General features: G+C 35.0%; 1 protein-coding gene across 3 annotated transcripts in view; it reads left to right on the forward strand.

Moving 5' to 3' along the window:
* CEP120 (centrosomal protein 120) overlaps positions 1-19,446 on the forward strand; it is a 75,090-nt gene that overhangs the window by 46,984 nt on the left and 8,660 nt on the right. For all 3 annotated transcript variants that reach the window (XM_046667962.1, XM_046667961.1, XM_046667963.1), the window contains one exon: positions 7,787-7,885. In XM_046667962.1, the coding sequence (XP_046523918.1) occupies positions 7,787-7,885 (99 nt within the window). The remainder of the gene's footprint in view (positions 1-7,786; positions 7,886-19,446) is intronic.

Here is a 19,446-nt window from a genome sequence, read left to right on the forward strand (position 1 = left end):
AGATTGTAGGAGTCTAGGAATTTGTCCATTTCTTCCAGGTTGTTCAATTTGTTGGCATATAGTTTTTCATAGTATTCTCTTATGATCTCTTGTATTTCATTGGTATCTGTTGTGATTTCTCCTCTGTCATTCCTAATTTTATTAATTTGCGATTTCTCTCTTCTTTTCTTGGTGAGTCTGGCTAGGGGTTTGTCAATTTTGTTAATTCTTTCGAAGAACCAACTCTTTGTTTCATTGATCGTTTCTATTGTCTTTTTTGTTTCAATATCGTTTATTTCTGCTCTTATTTTTATTATTTCCCTCCTTCTACTGACTCTGGGCTTTGTTTGTTCTTCTTTTTCTAGTTCTGTTAGGTGTCGTTTGAGGTTGCTTATGTGAGCTTTTTCTTGTTTAGTGAGGTAAGCCTGTATTGCGATGAATTTCCCTCTTAGGACTGCTTTTGCTGCATCCCAAATGATTTGGTATGTCGTGTTCTCATTTTCATTAGTCTCCAGATAAAATTTGATTTCTTCTTTAATTTCTTCAATGATCCATTGTTTGTTGAGAAGTGTGTTGTTTAGTCTCCACATTTTTGCACCTTTCTCTGCCTTTTTCTTGTAGTTGATTTCTAGTTTAATAGCATTATGATCAGAAAAGATGCTTGATATTATTTCAACTCTCTTGTATTTATTGATGTTTGCTTTGGTTCCCAAAATATGGTCAATCCTTGAGAATGTTCCATGTGCACTTGAGAAGAATGTGTAACCTGCTGTTTTTGGATGAAGTGTTCTATATATATCTATTAAGTCTGGTCTAATTTTTCGTTTAATTCTATTATTTCCTTGTTGATTTTCTGTCTGGATGTTCTGTCCATTGGTGTTAATGGTGTGTTGAGGTCCCCTACTATTATTGTATTGTTGTTGATGTCTTCTTTTAGTTCTATTAAGAGTTGCTTTACAAATTTTGGTGCTCCTGTGTTGGGTGCGTATATATTTATAAGTATTATGTCTTTTTGGTGGAGAGTCCCTTTTATCATTATATACTGTCCCTCTTTATCTTTCTTTATCTGTTTTGCTTTGAAATCTACCTTGTCTGATATTAGTATAGTGACACCTGCTTTCTTTTGTTCATTATTAGCTTGGAGTATTGTTCTCCATCCCTTCACTCTGAGTCTGTGTTTGTCTTTGGGGCTGAGGTGTGTTTCCTGGAGGCAGCATATTGTTGGATCTTGTTCTTTGATCCATCCTGCCACTCTGTGTCTTTTGATTGGTTAACTAGTCTTTTTTTTAAGGATTTACCATGAGTGTTTTTTTTTTCTGCTTTATCTCCCCCAAATCTTCCCAGTACATAGTTGTATATTCTAGTTGTGAGTGCCTCTAGTTGTGGCATGTGGGATGCCGCCTCACTGTGGCCCGACGAGCGGTGCCATGTCCGCGGCCAAGATCCAAACCAGCGAAACCTTGGACCTCCACAGCGAAGCACGCGCACTTAACTACTTGGCCACGGGGCCAGCCCCATGAACTTAGCTAGTCTTAATGATCAATTTATAAAATCAATAAATGATACTTGCATATACAATATAATAATATTTCACTGTACTATTCTGATACCAAGTAAGAACACATCAGAGAATTCAAGGCACATGACATTGTCAGTACTTGAATTTCTTGGCTTTTATCAGTAATAGCTTATACTAATTAGGGTCCTTGTTTGCAAACAACAGAACTGATTAACTGGGAATAAAGGGGCTCACAAAACTGTCAGGAAGGCTGAAGAACCAGTTTCAAAATATGGGCAGGAACCGGGGAAGCAAGACATGGCCTATCCTGTCACAAAACAGTCAGTGTGCTACTGTTGGTGCCATCACTGCCATGCCAGTGGATTCAGTGTCCCCTGATTCTAGTGTCATACTGTTGAACTCTCAGTTTTGCAATAGCTATTGTGCATATTCTCTTTGCATTTTACTTACTCTTTAGATTCAGCATCCCAGATAGGAGCATTTTAATCATAGGCCTGTACCCTACTCTTAGCTTGGAAGAAGAGATCTCCATCCTATTTTAATTATGATTGGAAGCCAGGTCCTGCTTCTCGTTTATGTTGGCAGTTCCCACAAACAGAATGTTCAGGTTCTAGGCATTAAAAAATGTGTAATGTCCAACAGACAAAGTTTGACAATATGTGCTCTTGCATTTTGTAGTTTGTTAATGTTTAGGCATTATTAAAAAGATATAGCATACACTGCAAAATAACATAGATAATAAACAGGAAAATAACCTTGAGAAGTTTAAGGATTTAATTGTTGTGTCAGCCCTTGCCTGTCTTTTCCCACTTAGCTTTGTATGAAGGCTTCCTTGCCCTTTCTCTTCTGTAGATTCAGCCACTAGGGGGCACTAACAGAAGTGAGGTGGGTGAGAGTTGGGAAGATGCCAGGGTAGTTCTTTCTTCTCTCTCTCTCTCTGTCTCTTTCTCTCTCTGCTTCCCTTATGTTCTCTGGTAGTACAAAATACCATCTTTTTATGTTTCTGTCTCCCACCAGACAGCCCCTGTCTCTAGCTTCCTTTGGGCAATCCTCACTGTGGTTCTAGCTTACTGGATAACCCCAGTTTCTGGGTTCCTGGTAGCAGGAACTGCTACTTCCTGGTATTTCCTTTTGTAATCCCTCCTACCCAGGAGAGGTAGGGATTCCTGCTGCTGCTAATCACTGGGTTGCCTCACCATATCTTCTTTGGCATTTCTGCTCTTCCATTATTTATATAACCAGTTGCTTGTATTAAAATACCTCTGTTGGAAAGACCTAGAGTGATTTCTGTTCTCCTGTCATGATGCTGATTGATACAGTTGGTTTTTCATTATCCAGCAAAGATATGTACTGTTTATAACACTGTGCTAAATGCTATTATGAATGATTCAAAAATGTTCAGGATAGAGTCAAGTAAATAACAAGTTACAAAAGGAGACAAGGAACTTAAATAATTATAGTGAAAGGCAAATGATAGCAGGTCTAATCTAACTTTCTCTTACTAAACACTGTGAATGCAAAAGGAAAGGAAAGTCACTTTTACTGAAATCAACACATTAAGTATAATGAAGAAGTGAGATTGGATATGAAACCTAAAGGATAGATGAAATTTTAACTAGGTAAATATGTGACTGAGGTTATTCCAAGAAGAAGTATTGGACAGAAGTACAGAGGTTAAAAAGTCTATTGTATATTTGGATAACATCTTGACTAGAACCTAGAGTTTAATCAGTGTAGTAGTTTCAAAATAAAAATGGGCCTGATAAGAGAATGCTGGAAATAAAGGTAATTTTTGGCCATATGAGGGAAGACCTTACATGCTAAGTTACAGAATTCGTATTTCATCCAGTAAGAAAAGTCAGATTACTCTCAAGTTTATAAGATTATTAGATCTATTACTTTTGAGATGCTAGCAGAATAATCTAAGTGGAGAAGTTCACTATGTGGTAAAAAATGAGAAAACGTAGTAGGAAGAGAGAAAAGGGCTATACTTACAAATTTAGGAGTCATTTGAATAAAGTAACAGCCTTAGAAGTAGATGAAATTGCTTAAGGAGTATTTAGGAAGGACAACTGAAAATAACAACTTAATGGGAAAGTTCACCTTCAGGGACAAAAAGCAAGAGTCAAGGAAGGAGGCTAAAAAGTTTTAGAGAAGTAATAGAAACAGTCTAGTGTGGTGCCCAAGGGAAAAGGAGGAGTTTCAAGAATGAGAAACTAGGGGGCCGGCCCCGGGGCCAAGTGGTTAAGTTCGCGTGCTCCGCTTCGGTGGCCCAGGGTTTCACCGGTTTGGATCCTAGGTTCGGATATGGCACTGCTCATCAAGCCATGCTGAGGCGGTGTCCTACATAGCACAACCATAGGGACCTACAGCTAGAATATACAACTATGTACTGGGAGACTTTGAGGGGGAGATGAAGGGAAAAAACAAAAAGATTGGCCACAGATGTTAGCTCAGGTGCCAATCTTTAAAAGAAAAAAAATACCAAGGAGAAACTAGAGCTTTAAGAGAGGAGGGGATGATTGAAGCCTAGAAGAGTTAGTCTTTGAAAGAAGGAACACTGTTTAAGAGGCAAAACGGGTGAATATATAAAACATTTGGAGGCAAGAATAAGAGTGTGGTAAAAAAGTCTTTTGAGTTGAGGAGGATATTAATTAACTGGTTTCTTCTAGTGTTTCTGAACTCTTTAAATGTTTCTGTTGCCTGTCAGTTGCCTTGATATCTTTGGTTCCTCTTCTTACCACCACATCTATTTATTTGCAAAATCGTGTTGATTCTGCTTCGTACATATGTGGACAATCTCTTCATTTCGCCATTTTTGGCCTTCTCCGCATTTCTCTGCCAGCAAACTTTAATCTAGTTGGACATTTCCCACCGCTTTTTTTTTTTTTTTTTACAAAACCAGGTATTAAAGTATTTCTGTGTTTATAAATATGAATTCTGTGGTACCTACCAGAGATAGTTGAAGCACTCAGACAGTGTCTAACTCATTGATTCTCACAGCTCCCTTCAGTAGGAGTCAAAGAGTATTTCCCTTTTACCTTGAGGGAATTCAGAGAAAAAATATCTCAAAATTGGAACAGAAGCATTATCTTATTCATCTTTTTCTGAATAGAGACTAGATAATATCCACCATAGAAATAAAGTGACTTTTAAAATTCCTTCTTTTAACTACACTTCTACCAAAGGATAAAAATCACTAAACATATTTAAAAAGTATAAATAGTACCAGGAGCTTGTCGAGAGAGAGAGAAAAAAACCACACAACTGAAGTACCTCTGTGTCTGACCGAATGAATTCATTCAGCATGTTTAAGTGCCTAGGAAACAAGGCTTCTCAGCTCTTCTGAAAATTCTTTGTAAATTTTTTTGGAGCCAGAAGAGGGCAGAAGCTTATTTCTTAAGTTGTAACAAAGACATAAAAGCACAAAAGGAAGATGTAAGTGAAAAAGTATCTGATTTAGTCTGTAATTTCCGGTTTGTCTGATTGAGAGCTTTTTTTTTTCTTTTCTAATTACCCATTCTCTTCAGTATAACACAGATACTCCCATTTATACTGAAATGGTCCAGAAATAAGTTAACATTAAGATACAGGGAAAGATGAGAAGCAAGAAAAGAGAGTAAAAGCAAAAGTACATTATCCTTTTGAGACCTCACTTTTAAAGAGTTCTTAATATAATTGGAGAGATGACTCAGAGAGCTTGAAATGACTGTGCATAATCAAATACCAGGAAATATGATAGAAACTTTTTGTAACTCAGAAAAGAGAAATCATTGTTCAGAGTATAGTAGTTTTAAGACAGCTCCATGTAGAGGTGAAATTTGAGCTGAGCCTAAAGTTTCAAGTAAGAAGAGAAGAAATTGAAACATGACAGGCTTAGGAAGTAGTTTGGGCAATGAGGAGGGTGTTGGGTACACCATCCTGGTGGTTGGAGTAGAGGGTTTCCTGTTGAGGAATACCAAGAAAGTAGGTTGAGTAAGTCGGATGGAAGTTCTATTTGGAGTGCTTTGACACCTAGGCAGAGGAGTTTAGGCTCAGTACTGTAGGCAAGAAGTACCTATTGTAGATTTTTTTAGTAGAGAGTGAATTGATCTAATAGTGGTTTGTAGAATTTGTAGATAGAATAGGTTTGAGGCCCAGGAGACAAGAGAAGATGAGGAGAGCCTGAGCTAAGAAAATGGCAGTAGACGTGTAAAGGAATAAAACTAGAAAGTATTTCAACAGAGAAATCAATAGTTCCTTGCGAAGATTAGCACTGGGGAATAGGGGATTAGAGATGAAGACAATGCCAAACCTCTAGTAGAGAATTAGAGTTGTAGGTGTATCGAGGGGAGAAACAGGGAAATTGAGAACCAGTGAACGCTAGTCTGTGCTTTCAGTCTTCACTAGCCTCTAAATCGACTCTATGTCCTGAGCCGAGTTTTTGTTTCATCTATAAATTGGCTTATGATATAAGTGCCAAGGCTTCCCCATGTCTCAAATCTGTTTACAATAAGTGCTCATAACTCAGAGTCTTTGAGTGCCCTGAAATTACATCAAAACTTTGGTTGTGTGCATTTTTCTGGGAATTGGGTTCATATATTTCTTTAGACTCACTATAGGAAGTGATATAGAAACATCTATATCCTTAAAAAAATAAGAAAATTAGGACTCATTGATTTGGTAATAGGAATCAATTAGAAAAATGAGGTTTGTCTCTCAGATTTGATAGCTACAGTTTTTTATTTATTAAGAATAAAGAAACTATATGTATTGCCTATATGTATGTTTTAAATTAGTGTGAATAACTGTACAGTTGTGAATTATTTTGATAATCATGGCAAAACTGATGTAACTGCCAGATAGCTTTTTCTGATGGAGTGAGTTCTTTGGGTATAAGCAACCTCTCTAGGTTTGTCCCTGTCCTAACCCTCATCCTTGGGCTCGTCCAGAATAATAGACTTTCTTCAAGACCCATGGACATGATCACTTTTGTAACTGAATACTACTCTTTTACCTCACAGCTAGAAAAAGATTTTTCCTATTCCTCTGACATATGTCCTATTGTTAAATTACCAAGTAATGTGTATAAATCCTTGGGGTATAAGTGGAAGAGATCATCTTTGATAATCTCAGAGTATTATTCAATTTAAGACGTATGAGTCTAGTTGTGAAATGTCAACACATTTAAATCCAAGCACTAGGGATTTGTAAAGCAGAAAAGACCTTGACTCCATGAAGTCATATATTACTGCAGAGAATGTTCTGGTCTTCTGTGAAAGGAATTTGGCAATCTGCTTTTCTTTTCATTTATTTTCATATGAGTTTTCTGAAGTTTGAATTTTTGGATAATGTCTTTGTTTTTATTTTCCTGCAAAACATTGGGAGTTGTGTGTATGGGAAAAAGTAGACTTGATATAAAAAAATTAGACCAGTTTAGAATAACAGTATTTTACTATAATTCAGGCACATTATTACATTATCACTTAAATAGTAAAACTTTCTGTTGGCTACATGAATTTGTTTGGTACTTAGTTTGAAACGTTGAAAGAGTACATTCCAAAACATAGCCAAGTTGGCCTCAGTTCATGCAAACAGATTGCCTGCTGCAAGTATAAATAACCGTATTTTTTTAATTGAATCACTTTCATGTTTTTCTTCATATATTTGAGGAAAAATAGAAAATAAAAGTTAGATGAGTGTTATTAGGAGCATTATTTTTCTTATTCTTGGGTTTATTTTAACATTCTTAAAATATTTTTTACTTTGTACTCTTTCCTAGTAAACTGCTTTCTGATAAAACATTTCACTCTTTTCAACATTCTATGATTTTTGCCAAAATAGAGTTTTGAAAGTATCTCTACTAGTTCTCTTCTTTTTAAGACAAAATTCCACATAATGATAGGCCTCCAAAAGGAATAATTTTGTTTCCAAGATTTAGAGTGCCAGCTAAATTGGAATGCTAACAGTTAGAACTGCTTTTTGTAAAAAAATGAATGTATTTTTCATTCTATGATCTTTATGTAATATACATGTTTTAAATACATTTATAGTAACTGTCTGGAGGTTAAGACTAATTCAGTTTCTTTTAGCATAGGCTGTTAGGCAGTAAAAATACGACTATATTTTAAACAAGAAAATGTTCATGTGCCATAATATTTATAGTAAATTATATAACAGTTTTAAATGATGTCGTATGTTACACTATATAAACTCTTTTCTTAAGCCAGACTCTTTGTATATATTATCTTTCAGTGATTGTACACAGTGGTATAGTGTTTCACTTGATATGATTTTAATCACTGTTAGGTTGAACTTGAAAGAAAGTTGGAGTCTGCAACTAAGTCTAAACTGCATTACAAGCAGCAGTGGGGACGAGCTTTGAAGGAACTTGCCAGACTTAAACAGGTATGTAGTTTATAGCTGATGATGGATTATTCTTTTTATGTCTTTTTTCCCTTGATTCTTTACAAGTTTGCATATTTGGCAATAACCGTTATGTTCAGATGTCTGCATTTGAATCTCCAGTGCAATTTTTGAGATTAGAGCATCTCTTTTTTTAATATGTTATATATAAGATTCTTCTTTTTCTTAATTAAAAACTAAAACTTTTAGGTCCTTTTTTGTTAATTGCCAACAATTCTCTTCCTCAGAAGAAATTGGGAATAATTTCTTTTACTTTTCCTTATAAAACTACCGTTCTTTTCCTCCTTTTAGTATTAATTTCTTTCCATTGGGAGTGACTTTTGGGGGAGAACTTTAAGGATAACTTAAAAAATTTAACATGCCCTCGAATGTAAGAACACATTTGAAATGTTATTCCCAGGAAGACCCAGTAATTTATTCAGTTAAGAAAAGAAATCACAGGAAATTTTTGCATAACTTTCTAGGTGTTTAAAAGTGATAGTCATTTTCCAGCTTCTTCTTATGTTACTTTTTTTTTCTTTGTGATACTAAACAAATGATGTTAGCTTCATGAGAAATCTATCTTAAGATCAAATAAAATATGAGCAAGATTTTTATTTTGACTCTAATATACTTGACCTAAAAGTTTTAAGGATCAGTAATGGTTACTTTATTCTAAGTTTTGCTTTCTTTAATGTGTCAGTTTTATTCTGAATGAAATTTGATACATAGGGTCTTTCAGATTTGTGTTTTTCTTAATATGTCTCCATAACCATCAAATGTTATTAAATATCTTCGTGGTATTGTACTAAATGCGTACCACCTTCATAGAGGAGTTGGTACTAGACTGCATGAGAATAGATGAGGCAAACAGTGCTAACATAGCTTGTAGATGAGTTGAGATGATAAAAATAAGTATAAAATAATATTACACAAAGTAAATATTTTATATATGCTCACAGGACTAAGTATAGATGAGTGAATAATCATATATAGTGCTCGGGACCTCCTGTATTCAAGAGATTTATAGATATAAATAAAACATAGGTCTTTCCCTCAGAGAGCTTGCGATTTAGTAATAGGGAAGAAAAACTATAAACATAACATTTACTTCCTAATAGTAAGAGTGCTGAAGAGAACCATACAGAGTACTCAGGAGGGGAAAGGACATTTATGTAATAGGACTTCAGAAAGGTGTCATAGAAGAGGAGGTATTTGAGATGGACCTCTGAGGAATTGGTTGTGATTTAGGAAAGTAGGGCACAGAGGATGTTGTAAATATAATGAATATAGAATGATTATAGCAAAGAGGCATGAAGTCAGAAAGTGTTGACTTTAGTTGAAGAACAGAGGAGGGCTCATTTTAGAGGTAATTTCAAGTGATAAGGACCGGAACTTAAGTGGTAGCCGTGAACACATGACAAGAAGATTCTTTTAAAAGACGTAGTTTTGGTAGATTCTATATTTGGTAGATTCTAGCACAATTTACCTGATTGGAAGACAGAGTAGAAAGTCAAAGATGATGCCAAGAGCTTAAGTCTTAGTGTCTGGAAAGCGAGTTTTCCAGTATCAGAAATTTGGTTATTAAGACGAGAAGCTCATTGGTGTGCAGGAAGGGCATAAGACTTGCAAATTGGGGTATTTTAATTTTACAGAAAGAAATTCAGCAAGCGGTTAGAAATATGGATCTGGTGTTGGGAGAATGATTGGGCTTAGAAACAGATGAAGGAATCCTTTTCAGAGGTGATAATTGAAGCTGTGACAGATAGAATTTAGAATTTTTGTGTTTAAGGAGAACGGAAAACTGATAATGGAAACAGCTACTAGAAAGAAAGGAAGATTATTATAATGATAGTGATAGAGCAGTTAGCATGAATCAAAGGCTTACTATATACCAGGTGTTGTGCTTCATATCTTTTCTTTTAAGATTAAGATCGGGGGCGGCCCCATTGTGGTTAGGTTTGCGCCCTCTGCTTCGGCGGCCCAGGGTTTCACTGTTTCGGATCCTGGGCGCGGACATGGCACCGCTCGACAAGCCATGCTGAGGTGACGTCCCACATGTCACAACTAGAAGGACCCACAACTAGAATATACAACTGTGTACCGGGGGGCTTTGGGGAGAAAAAGGGGGGAAAAATAAATAAATAAAAGATTAAATATGACGTATCTTTCCATTTAGTCCTAACCAAGATCGCTATATAGCAGGTAATATCATTCTCATTTTATAGATAAAGAAACTGAGACTTAGACAAGTGAAGTAAGTTGCTCATGATCACACAGGTACTCATTGATAGAACCAGGATTGAAACCATTTGACCAGAGTCTAGGCCCAGGCTCTTTCCCCTTTATAATGTTATGGTTTCATTACATGGAAGCCAGATAATGAACGAATTTCAAGGAGAAGAAAGCAAGCCATGGAAGACTTTAGGGATTTCTGACAGTATTGAGGCAGAGGAAGTCATGATTTGACATATCCTAGCACGGAAAATAGCATCATTGACTGTTAGATAGACTAGCTCTGATAATGAGGGTTAAAGTGACTTGATAGAGAAGAGGCTAATATAAAGTCATGATGCCAAGATATTTAGGTTACATACAGTACAATAGGGAGGAGTCCCTGTGTAATTAGAAGCGAGGAAATAATGTGATAAAAGTAGCTGTTAAAAATAACAGGATACAAATTCTATCAAAGGCAGCATATGTAGTAGTTTAGAACATGGCCTTGGAGTCAAAAGAGCTGGGTTGTATCCTGGCTCTGCCTCTTAACTATCTCTGCGACTTGGGTAATTTAATTTTTCTGATTAGTCTTCTCATTTGTATAGTGAAATTTTTCCTCACAGGTGGTTCGAAGAATTAAATGAGCTGTCTGTAAAGCATTTAGTACAGTGTTTGGTACACAGTATGTGCTCAATAAATGGTAACTGTTGTTAAAAGGAGATGAGCCATAAAGCTGTTGTATAGTGTTCTTGGTTTCAGTCAACAGAGACCTAATTAGATGGTAGCTTTGGATGTCAGTGAACAGAACAAATATTGGAGGGATCTGTGACTGGCTCGCTGTTCAGAGAACTGATAGGCACCAACAATAATTTAAAATTTTTAAGTCTAGAGAACAGGAGGATGTTGTTATATAGTAACAGCAATAGGGAAGTCAGGTAGGATATAGTTTGAGTAACAACAGTCCTTTGGATGGTAGTTTTAATAGATGTTCTGTAGAAAACGATGGAAGGAAAAAAACAGACGTAAGGGCTACATGTGCAGATACGCAAGAGTATCAGTAGGTGAACTTCCTAAAGTTTGGGTATAAAGTGATGAAGAGCAGTGAGTCTGAGGAAACATCTATGGCTATTTCCTTTCTTCCTTCTTTCATGTGTCAGCAAGTGCTGACTGAGACCTTGCTCTGCACCTTGCACGGTGGTAGGTGCTCTAGATACAGCAGTGCTCTTCCATGGAACTTAAAGTTTAGCTGGGAGGACTGCTGAACAGGAATAGAGCAGGGTGGTGAGCAATGCAAATGAAGTCGACAAAAATAATAGAAAGTAAGTACTAGAAAAACAAGAGGACAGCGGGGTTATTTTGTCACCCAAAGCTAAGGGAGTAATATTTCGAAGACAGTGTTTCAAATATCACTGTTAGATTTGAAATCATTTCACATTTTAAAATAGATAGTAGATGGGGAAGAAGTGGAAGATAGTACCTGCCATTGAAGAAGTTGCAGAGTGAAGGATAAGAGACTAGTGCAATGGTAATTCATTATAAGGCATTACCAAAATCAGTAAGGAAAAGATGGGAAAGTGTTAGCTGTTGACTAGGGTATTTCCTTTGAAGAAATAAGTAATTATTAATTATTAAAATATAATTTAATTATAATTGTGTTCTTATTAAGAAATATCCCTGCAAGAACTTTTTACTTTGAGTAAATTATGTTCACATGTGTATATTGACAGAGGACATTGTTTTCACTGAAGTGCCTTGTAAAATACAAGAAAGTAAACAAATGATGTTCTGAAGAGAATCCTCTAAGTTCATGGCTCTCTGTTAGTGTTAACACTGAAATATTGAGGTAGTCTCCTTTAAAAGGAGATTCAGTGTAAAAAGCTCCCACCAAGGCCCCCTCCATCATAATACATGCATCCTCATACACTTTTGCTATCTTCTGAATCTTTCCATTTAACCCACTATTTTCTGTTTACTCTTTCTTCCTGTGTATTTTCTACCCTTTTGCCCCCAAGCCATTGGCAAAGTAATTTTAGCTTTTCCTAATAACAGAGAGGGTATCACAAAAGTTCAGATGCCTCCTTTCTCTTGAGTTACTATAAGTGTATTAAGAAGAAGAGAAAACAGTGTTAAATTACTGGCTCAACTCTAAACTTGTACTTCTTGAAAGACAATAGTCTCATTCTTTGAGTGCAGTGATCTTCATTGCAGAGCAGTTCTACTCCTTATTCCACAAACTTTCTGCTTTAGAAACAACACTGTAAACAGGTTTCAAGGTCACTAGGAATCAGTGATGTTCTGCAGACCACATTTGAGATTCAACTCTTTAAGGAGAAATGTAATAGACCTTGAGATTACCATAGTGAATTGCACTCTGCCACTAACTATTTTCAGAAGATTAAAATTAACAACTTCATCAAATAGGCACAATTCATATGTGTGAAAGTTACTTCAATTTTTTTCTAAAACTTTTTATTAAAAACACGTTTATTGTGTTTGAATATGAAATTGGAATCCTCTATCTGCTTTTGTTCAGAGGATTGTTTGTGCAACTTTTTGTTTAAATTGGATTAGTACCATGTTAATTTTACATTGCCTCTGGTGAATAGCCACGGGGCTATAATCTCTGCCAGTAATTTGTCACAGCAAAATCCTCTGGAGGGCCATACAAAACATTTGTGTAGTACAGATTAGACGTGGAAAGCTGTATCTTAGATTGTTAATAAATGTTAATGACAAAACCCAGCTGGTAAAGTTTGGAAATAAGATCTAATGCTTGGTGCCTATTGCCAAAAGAATGTTTAAACAGAGATTTCCATTACTCAAAGGTGACCTAGTATAGTCAATTTGTGAATTAGAAAATCGTAATCTTCTAATTACTTAGAAAAAAATCTTTTCTTCTGATTCACAACCATAAAAGTCTGTGTTTCCAAGTTGTACACTTTTTTGTTCTTTGTTAAGTGGGTAGGCGACAGCTGTAAAATATAAATAAGTATAAAATGTGTCCTATGTTAGAAAACAAGGAAATGATACCCATACATTCTGGATTTGCTGTCTGTGGGACAATGTGTAACACTGACTTTAAAAAGCTCTAGTTGTCAGACATTTTAGGGATAATTTAGTTTACTTTTTTCCCATCTCCATGAAGATATACTATAGAAATATTTTTAAACTGAAACAAATACTTGAATCAAATTGTTCTACAAATACCCGGGTCAAGATTGTCACTTAATACCTTGCGTTCTAAGTAACATATTTACTTAAAAACATTTCTTGACGCTGTAGAATATAGTTATGTAGGAAGAATAAAAGCCACTACTTTTTAAAAATAATGTATCATTGTTAAGAGAGATGAATTTGTTGTTGTAGAAAATTTAACAATTTTATGTCAGATGTATTAAAACTAGGTATGTTTGTTCCCAGAACAGGAAACAGAACTAAGATTTTGGGTAGGATCTGGGTCCCTTACCATATTTGTGCACAGTAGATCTGTTTAAAACTAAGCTGATATATTTAGTTAAAACAACACAGACTTCATTGGCTGACATCAGTACTATCTTGTCCAGCCTCCTGCTTATCCACTCAGAGTAATTAATTTGATTAATTTATAAGTAATTTAGCCAAGGATGGGATGTAAATCTTTGTTTAAGAAAACAGTTGGAGGTCCAAGTCTTGGTTAAAAACTGTGTCTTGAAACCATCCAGGCCCTCCTACTGACTTGTCAGCTCTGGGTTATTTTCAGAAAACTTTACTTGAGTTCCTTAGTTTAGTTGTAAGTTTTTCCCACAGACTTACATGGTATGTGTGAGTGGGAGAGTAAGTAGTGGCCACTTTTTAGCCGCTGTTTAGTCTGGTGTATGTATGTTTACATCTCCTCTCGGGATTTATAGGCAGCCAAGGCAAAATAAAGATTATACTCACTTGATTGAGGAGCCTTTAACCTAGAGCACCTGGCAGCAGAGAGGATTTCTTTCACTAACCTCTAATTTTTGTGTATGCATATGTGATTGTTATTAATGCTGTATACTTGATTAAAAATTCAAGGCATTTACAGGCTTTTCTTAGATGTTTTAGAATTAAAATGTTTCAAGTTTTATAAAGTTACAGTGTTGCAAAGTTACTTAAAATTAATCAACTTTTTATTATTTTTTCTGCTTGCAATTATATTTGCTCAGTGTAAAAAAAAATGCAACTTTTGCAGCACCATATAACATAGAAAATAAAAATCATCAGTAACCTTATCCCCTCCCCAGCCAGAGATAACAGTTTGATGTATTTTTGTCCAAATTTCTTTTCCTTTCTTTCTTTTTTTAATAATTACCTTTTAAATGTATACATCATACATTCCAAAGAGAAAAAAAATACTTTTATATACCCCCAACCCCTGCCTTCTAGTTGAAGAAACAGAGCATTATCAATGATTTGGAAGCCCTTGTGCCTTTTGTTAACTGCACCCTCTCCAGAGGTAACTACTCTGCTGAATTTGGTATTTATTATTCCTTTACTTTTCTTTATGATTTTATTATGTTTAAAATATTGGTAAATAACACTGCTCACTTTTGAATCATTCTTCTGTGAACACCCTTTGTGCTTAAAAATTGTTTGAGATTGAGCTATATTGATGCAAGTAGCCGTAGTTCATTTTTATTGCTTTATAAAACTTAAACATATGAATATACCAGAATTTATTTATCCAAGCTTCTTTCAGTGGACATATTTTTTCCAAGTTTTCTTACAATAAGACAACACTGAAAATTTTTGTATGTGTAAGAGACGTGTGAGAGTTTCTCTAGTGTTTACATCTAAAAGTGGAATTTTTAGTAATAGCATTCACTCATTTCTTATGCTTCACTAAATATTGCCAAATTACTTTCTAAAGTGGTTATACAAATCTGTAGTTCCCAAGAGTGGTGTATAGTTGTTATTCTTCATACCATGTCCAACACTTGGCTGTTATCAGATGTATTAATTTTTTCCAATTTGGTGAGTCTGAAATAGTGTCACTTTGTGGCTTAAAATTTAATTTCCCTGATTAGTGACTTTGAGTATCTTTACATATGTTTATTAGCCCCCTGCATTTCTTCACTGTGGAATGCCTTTTTATATATTTTGCTCAACGGAAGTAAATCCAGGTTTTCGAGTTGCTAGACACAAAGTTTGAAATTACTATCACTGTGTTCTAGAAAATAGGTGATAGGATAGAGAAGTGTATTGGAGAAGTGGAACCTTTTAAATCATAAATTCTGGAACTGCAAAGTATTGCAAGTAAAATAAGAATTCAGTAGATGAGTTAACAGCAGATTAGACATAGCAGAAGCAAGGATGTATGAACTGAAGCTAAGTCAATAAAAAATATCCAAACTGAAACAGAGGGGAAAAAAGATGGAAAATACAGCAAAGAACATAAGCGACATCTGGGATAGAGTATGTGAGATGACTTACCTTCTGTGTAACCACAGACCCCGTCTTAGTCCGTTTGGGCTGCGATAACAAAATACCACAGACTCAGTGGCTTATAAACAAAAAATTTGTTTCTCACAGTTCTGGAGCCTGGAAGTCCAAGATAAGCGTGCAATGCATAGACAGGTTCTGTGTCTGGTGAAAGCCTGCTTCCCAGTTCATAAATGGCAGTCTTCACATGGCAGAAAGGGGTTAGAGAACTTTGTCAGCCCTCTTTTGTAAGGTCACTAATCTCATTCATGAGGGCTCCACCCTCATGATGTAATCACCTCCGAAAGTCCCCATTCCCTAGCGCCATCACATTGGGGATTAGCTTTCAACATATGAATTTTGGGGAGACACAAAGAGCATTCAGCCTATAACTTAGAAGCATCATAGTAAAATTGCCAAAAACCAAAGAAAATCTTAAAAGCTATTGGGGGTAAAGGGAGACATTGCTTTCATAGGAGCAACAATAAGACTGACAGGTGACTTTTCAACCAAAGTGAAGGAATTCATAAGACAATGGAATAACATCCTTAAAGTACTGAAAGAAAATAATTGCCACCTTAACTCTACTCAGTGAAAATGTCCTTCATGAATGAAAGTGACTTAAAACTTCTCAGTCTAACAAAAATTGGGAGAATTTGTCATGGCAAACCTGAAGTAAAAGAAATACTAAAAGATGTTCTTCAGGCAGAAGGAAAATGATCCCAAATGAAAGCAGGAAAATAAAGAGCAATGGAAATAAATATCTGATTAAAGTATAAATGGATGTTGATTGTAGAAAAACAACAATCAGTATTTGTTGGGTTAAAATATACATAGAATTAAAATTTGTGACAAAAATATTATAAAAGATAAAAAGTGGTAAATAGAGTTAAAAAGTTTAAAGTAGTTCCAAAATCTGTGGAATTATAAAAGTTCTACTTATTATTTCCAAAAGGAGAGTGAAAATGAATAACAATTGGGGAGGGGGAGAATTGAATGATGTAAAATATTAGACCTAAAAAAAACACAAGCAGAGAGAAGACAGAACAGAAAATATGGAACAAGTAGAAAATAGTAATATGTAAAGATTTAAACCCGTATATATCACAAATTGCTTTAAATATAAATGGACTAAATACTTCCATTAAAGACAAGTATTAAATTAAACCAGAATTTAAAAAAAAAAAATGTTTGCTACTGATAAGGGGTACACCTTCAATATAATAATTTAAAAACAGAAAAAAATATACTACATTAATTCTAACCAAAAGAAAGCTGGTCTAGCAATACTCATACCAGGCAATGTAGACTTTAGAGTAAGAGGCACTACTTTAGATAAACAGAGTTTTCTCATAAAAAGGTCAATTCACCTGAAAGATGATAAGAACTTTAAATCTGGGTATACCTGGTAACAGCCACAAATTTATATACAGCAAAAAATCAATAGAACTGAAAGGAGAAATAGACAAATTGATAATAATGGTAGATTTTACCATAATTCTCCAGAACTGATAGAGCAAGCAACAGAAAATCAGTAAAGGTTTAGAAGATGTAAACAACGCAACCATTGGTATATATAGAACACTTCATCAAACAAGTCTAGGATGCGAATTATTTTCTAGTGTACATGGAACATTTAGCCAAATTGCTCATATCCAGGATCATATAATTCTCAACAAATTTCAGAAGATTGTAATTCAGAATATGTTCTCTGACCACAGCGAGATTAAACTGGAAATTAATAAAAAGATAAATATCTCCAAAGATTGAAAATTAAGTAGTATACCTCTAATGACCCATGGCTAAACTAGAGAATACGTGAAATTAGAAAATGTTTTTAACTGAAAAATAATGAAAATATAATGTATTAAGACATGAGATTTAATGAAAGCTGTGCTTAGGGCAAATTTATAACCTCAAGTGCACTTAAAAATAAGAAAAGCGTAAAATCTGTTCTCTAAATATCCCTTCTAAACAGTTAGTAAAAGAACAAGAAATTGAAGTTAGAAGGAAGGAAATAATCAAGATAAGTAACAACTAATGAAATAGAGGGAAAGTGTACAACAAAATCAACAAAGGCAAAAGTTCTTTGAAAGGAACCTCCCCCTTGGCAAAGAATGTTCAAAGACAAAAAGAGTAGGCACGAATTCCCAATACTGGGAGTTAAAAAAAAAAAAAAAGGTCTCCAGATCCCATGGACATTTAAAGAAATATTTTTTGAAAAATTTTATGTGAATTTGAGAAACAAAACCTACAAAACTGACACAAGAAGAAAAGAAAAGGTAAGCAATTGTATAGCTATTGGATAAATTGAATCTGTAATGAAAAATCTTCACGCAAAGAAGGCTCCAGACCTAGATGGCTTCACATTTGAATTTTAGTAAACATTTAGAAAGAAATAATACTAATAATACAGAAACTGTTTCAGAAACTAGGAAGAAAGAACACTTCTCACTTTTTTTTCAGTGAGATCAACATAACCTTGATCTTAAAGTCTGACAAGGACATTATAAGAACAAAGTTAATTTGGCCAATCAATCTCATGAACATAGACATTAAGCTTATAAGCATCACAAATAAGTTTATTAAACAATGGCAAAGTTGGCTATTTCCCACCTTAAAAAAATAAAGGAGAGGGGCCGGCCCTGTGGCTGAGTGGTTAAGTTCGAGTGCTCTGCTTCAGCAGCCCAGGGTTTTGCAAGTTCGGATCCCAGGCATGGACCTGGCACCCCTCATCAGGCCATGCTGAGGTGATGTCCCACATCCCACAACCAGAGGCACTCACAACTAGAATATACAACTATGGACTTGGGGGCTTTGGGGAGAAAAAAGAAGAAAAAAAAAGAAGAAAATTAGCAACTCTTGTTAACTCAAGTGCCAGCGTTTAAAATAAGAAAAAAAAATAACAGTTTAAAAAAATAAAAAAGGAGAAAAAAATCGTGATTATATCAAAAATGCAGGAAAAAGTCAATACTCGTTCATAATAACGATTCTTAGCGAACTAAGAATGTAAGGAAAATTTTTTAATCTAATAAAGGATATTTACATAAAACCTACAAAAAAGTCTTTCTTAAAATAATGAAAGTTTTTCCCTGAGATCAGGAATGAGAGAAAGATGCCTTCTATCACCATTTCTTATCAACATTGTCCTAGAGGTTCTAACCAGTGTAATAGGCCAAGAGACAGAAAGGGTATATCAGCTGCAAAGGAAAACATGAAACTGCCATTATTTGCAGATGACATTGACCTACTAGAATTAATAAGTGAGTTTACCAGGTTTGCTGGAAACAAAGTCAGTATATAAATATCAGTTTCAGTTCTCTATCCTAGAAATAATTAGAAAATGAAAAATTTAAAACTGCCGTTTACAATAGCATCTAAAAACATTGAATACCTAGGAGCACATTCAAAGAAAGATGTTAGTATTTAGAGAAGTATAAAATATTAAAATTAAAGAAGACCTAAAATTAAAGAAGACCTAAAGATAAACCATGTCCACTGATTAAAGAGCCAATATTGTAAAGATAGGGGTTTTGATTGATCTGTAGATTCAACATAATCATCATCAAATCCCAATCCCAGCAGGCCTTTTTTTTTTAGCCCTAGAAATGGAGATTTATGTGAAAATGCAGGAGTCAAGACTAGCTTAAGAGAATTTTGAAGAACAGCCAAAGTGGAAGACTTATACTATCAGATATCAAGAAATATTATCAAAGAGTTACAGTAATTAAGACAGTATAGTTTAATGCAAGGATAGAGAACTAGATCAGAGTAGGGAATCGAGAAACGAACCCATACATATATGAACAGAGGTGATGTATGTTACCAAGCAGTGGGGGAAAATGATGTTTTCCAGGAAATGTTGCTGGGACAGTGGGAGCTCTATATGGGGAGAAGAAGAAACTTGATCTTACACCATC

Source organism: Equus quagga, chromosome 7 (assembly GCF_021613505.1).
Source record: "Equus quagga isolate Etosha38 chromosome 7, UCLA_HA_Equagga_1.0, whole genome shotgun sequence".
Classification (NCBI taxonomy): Eukaryota; Metazoa; Chordata; class Mammalia; order Perissodactyla; family Equidae; genus Equus; species Equus quagga.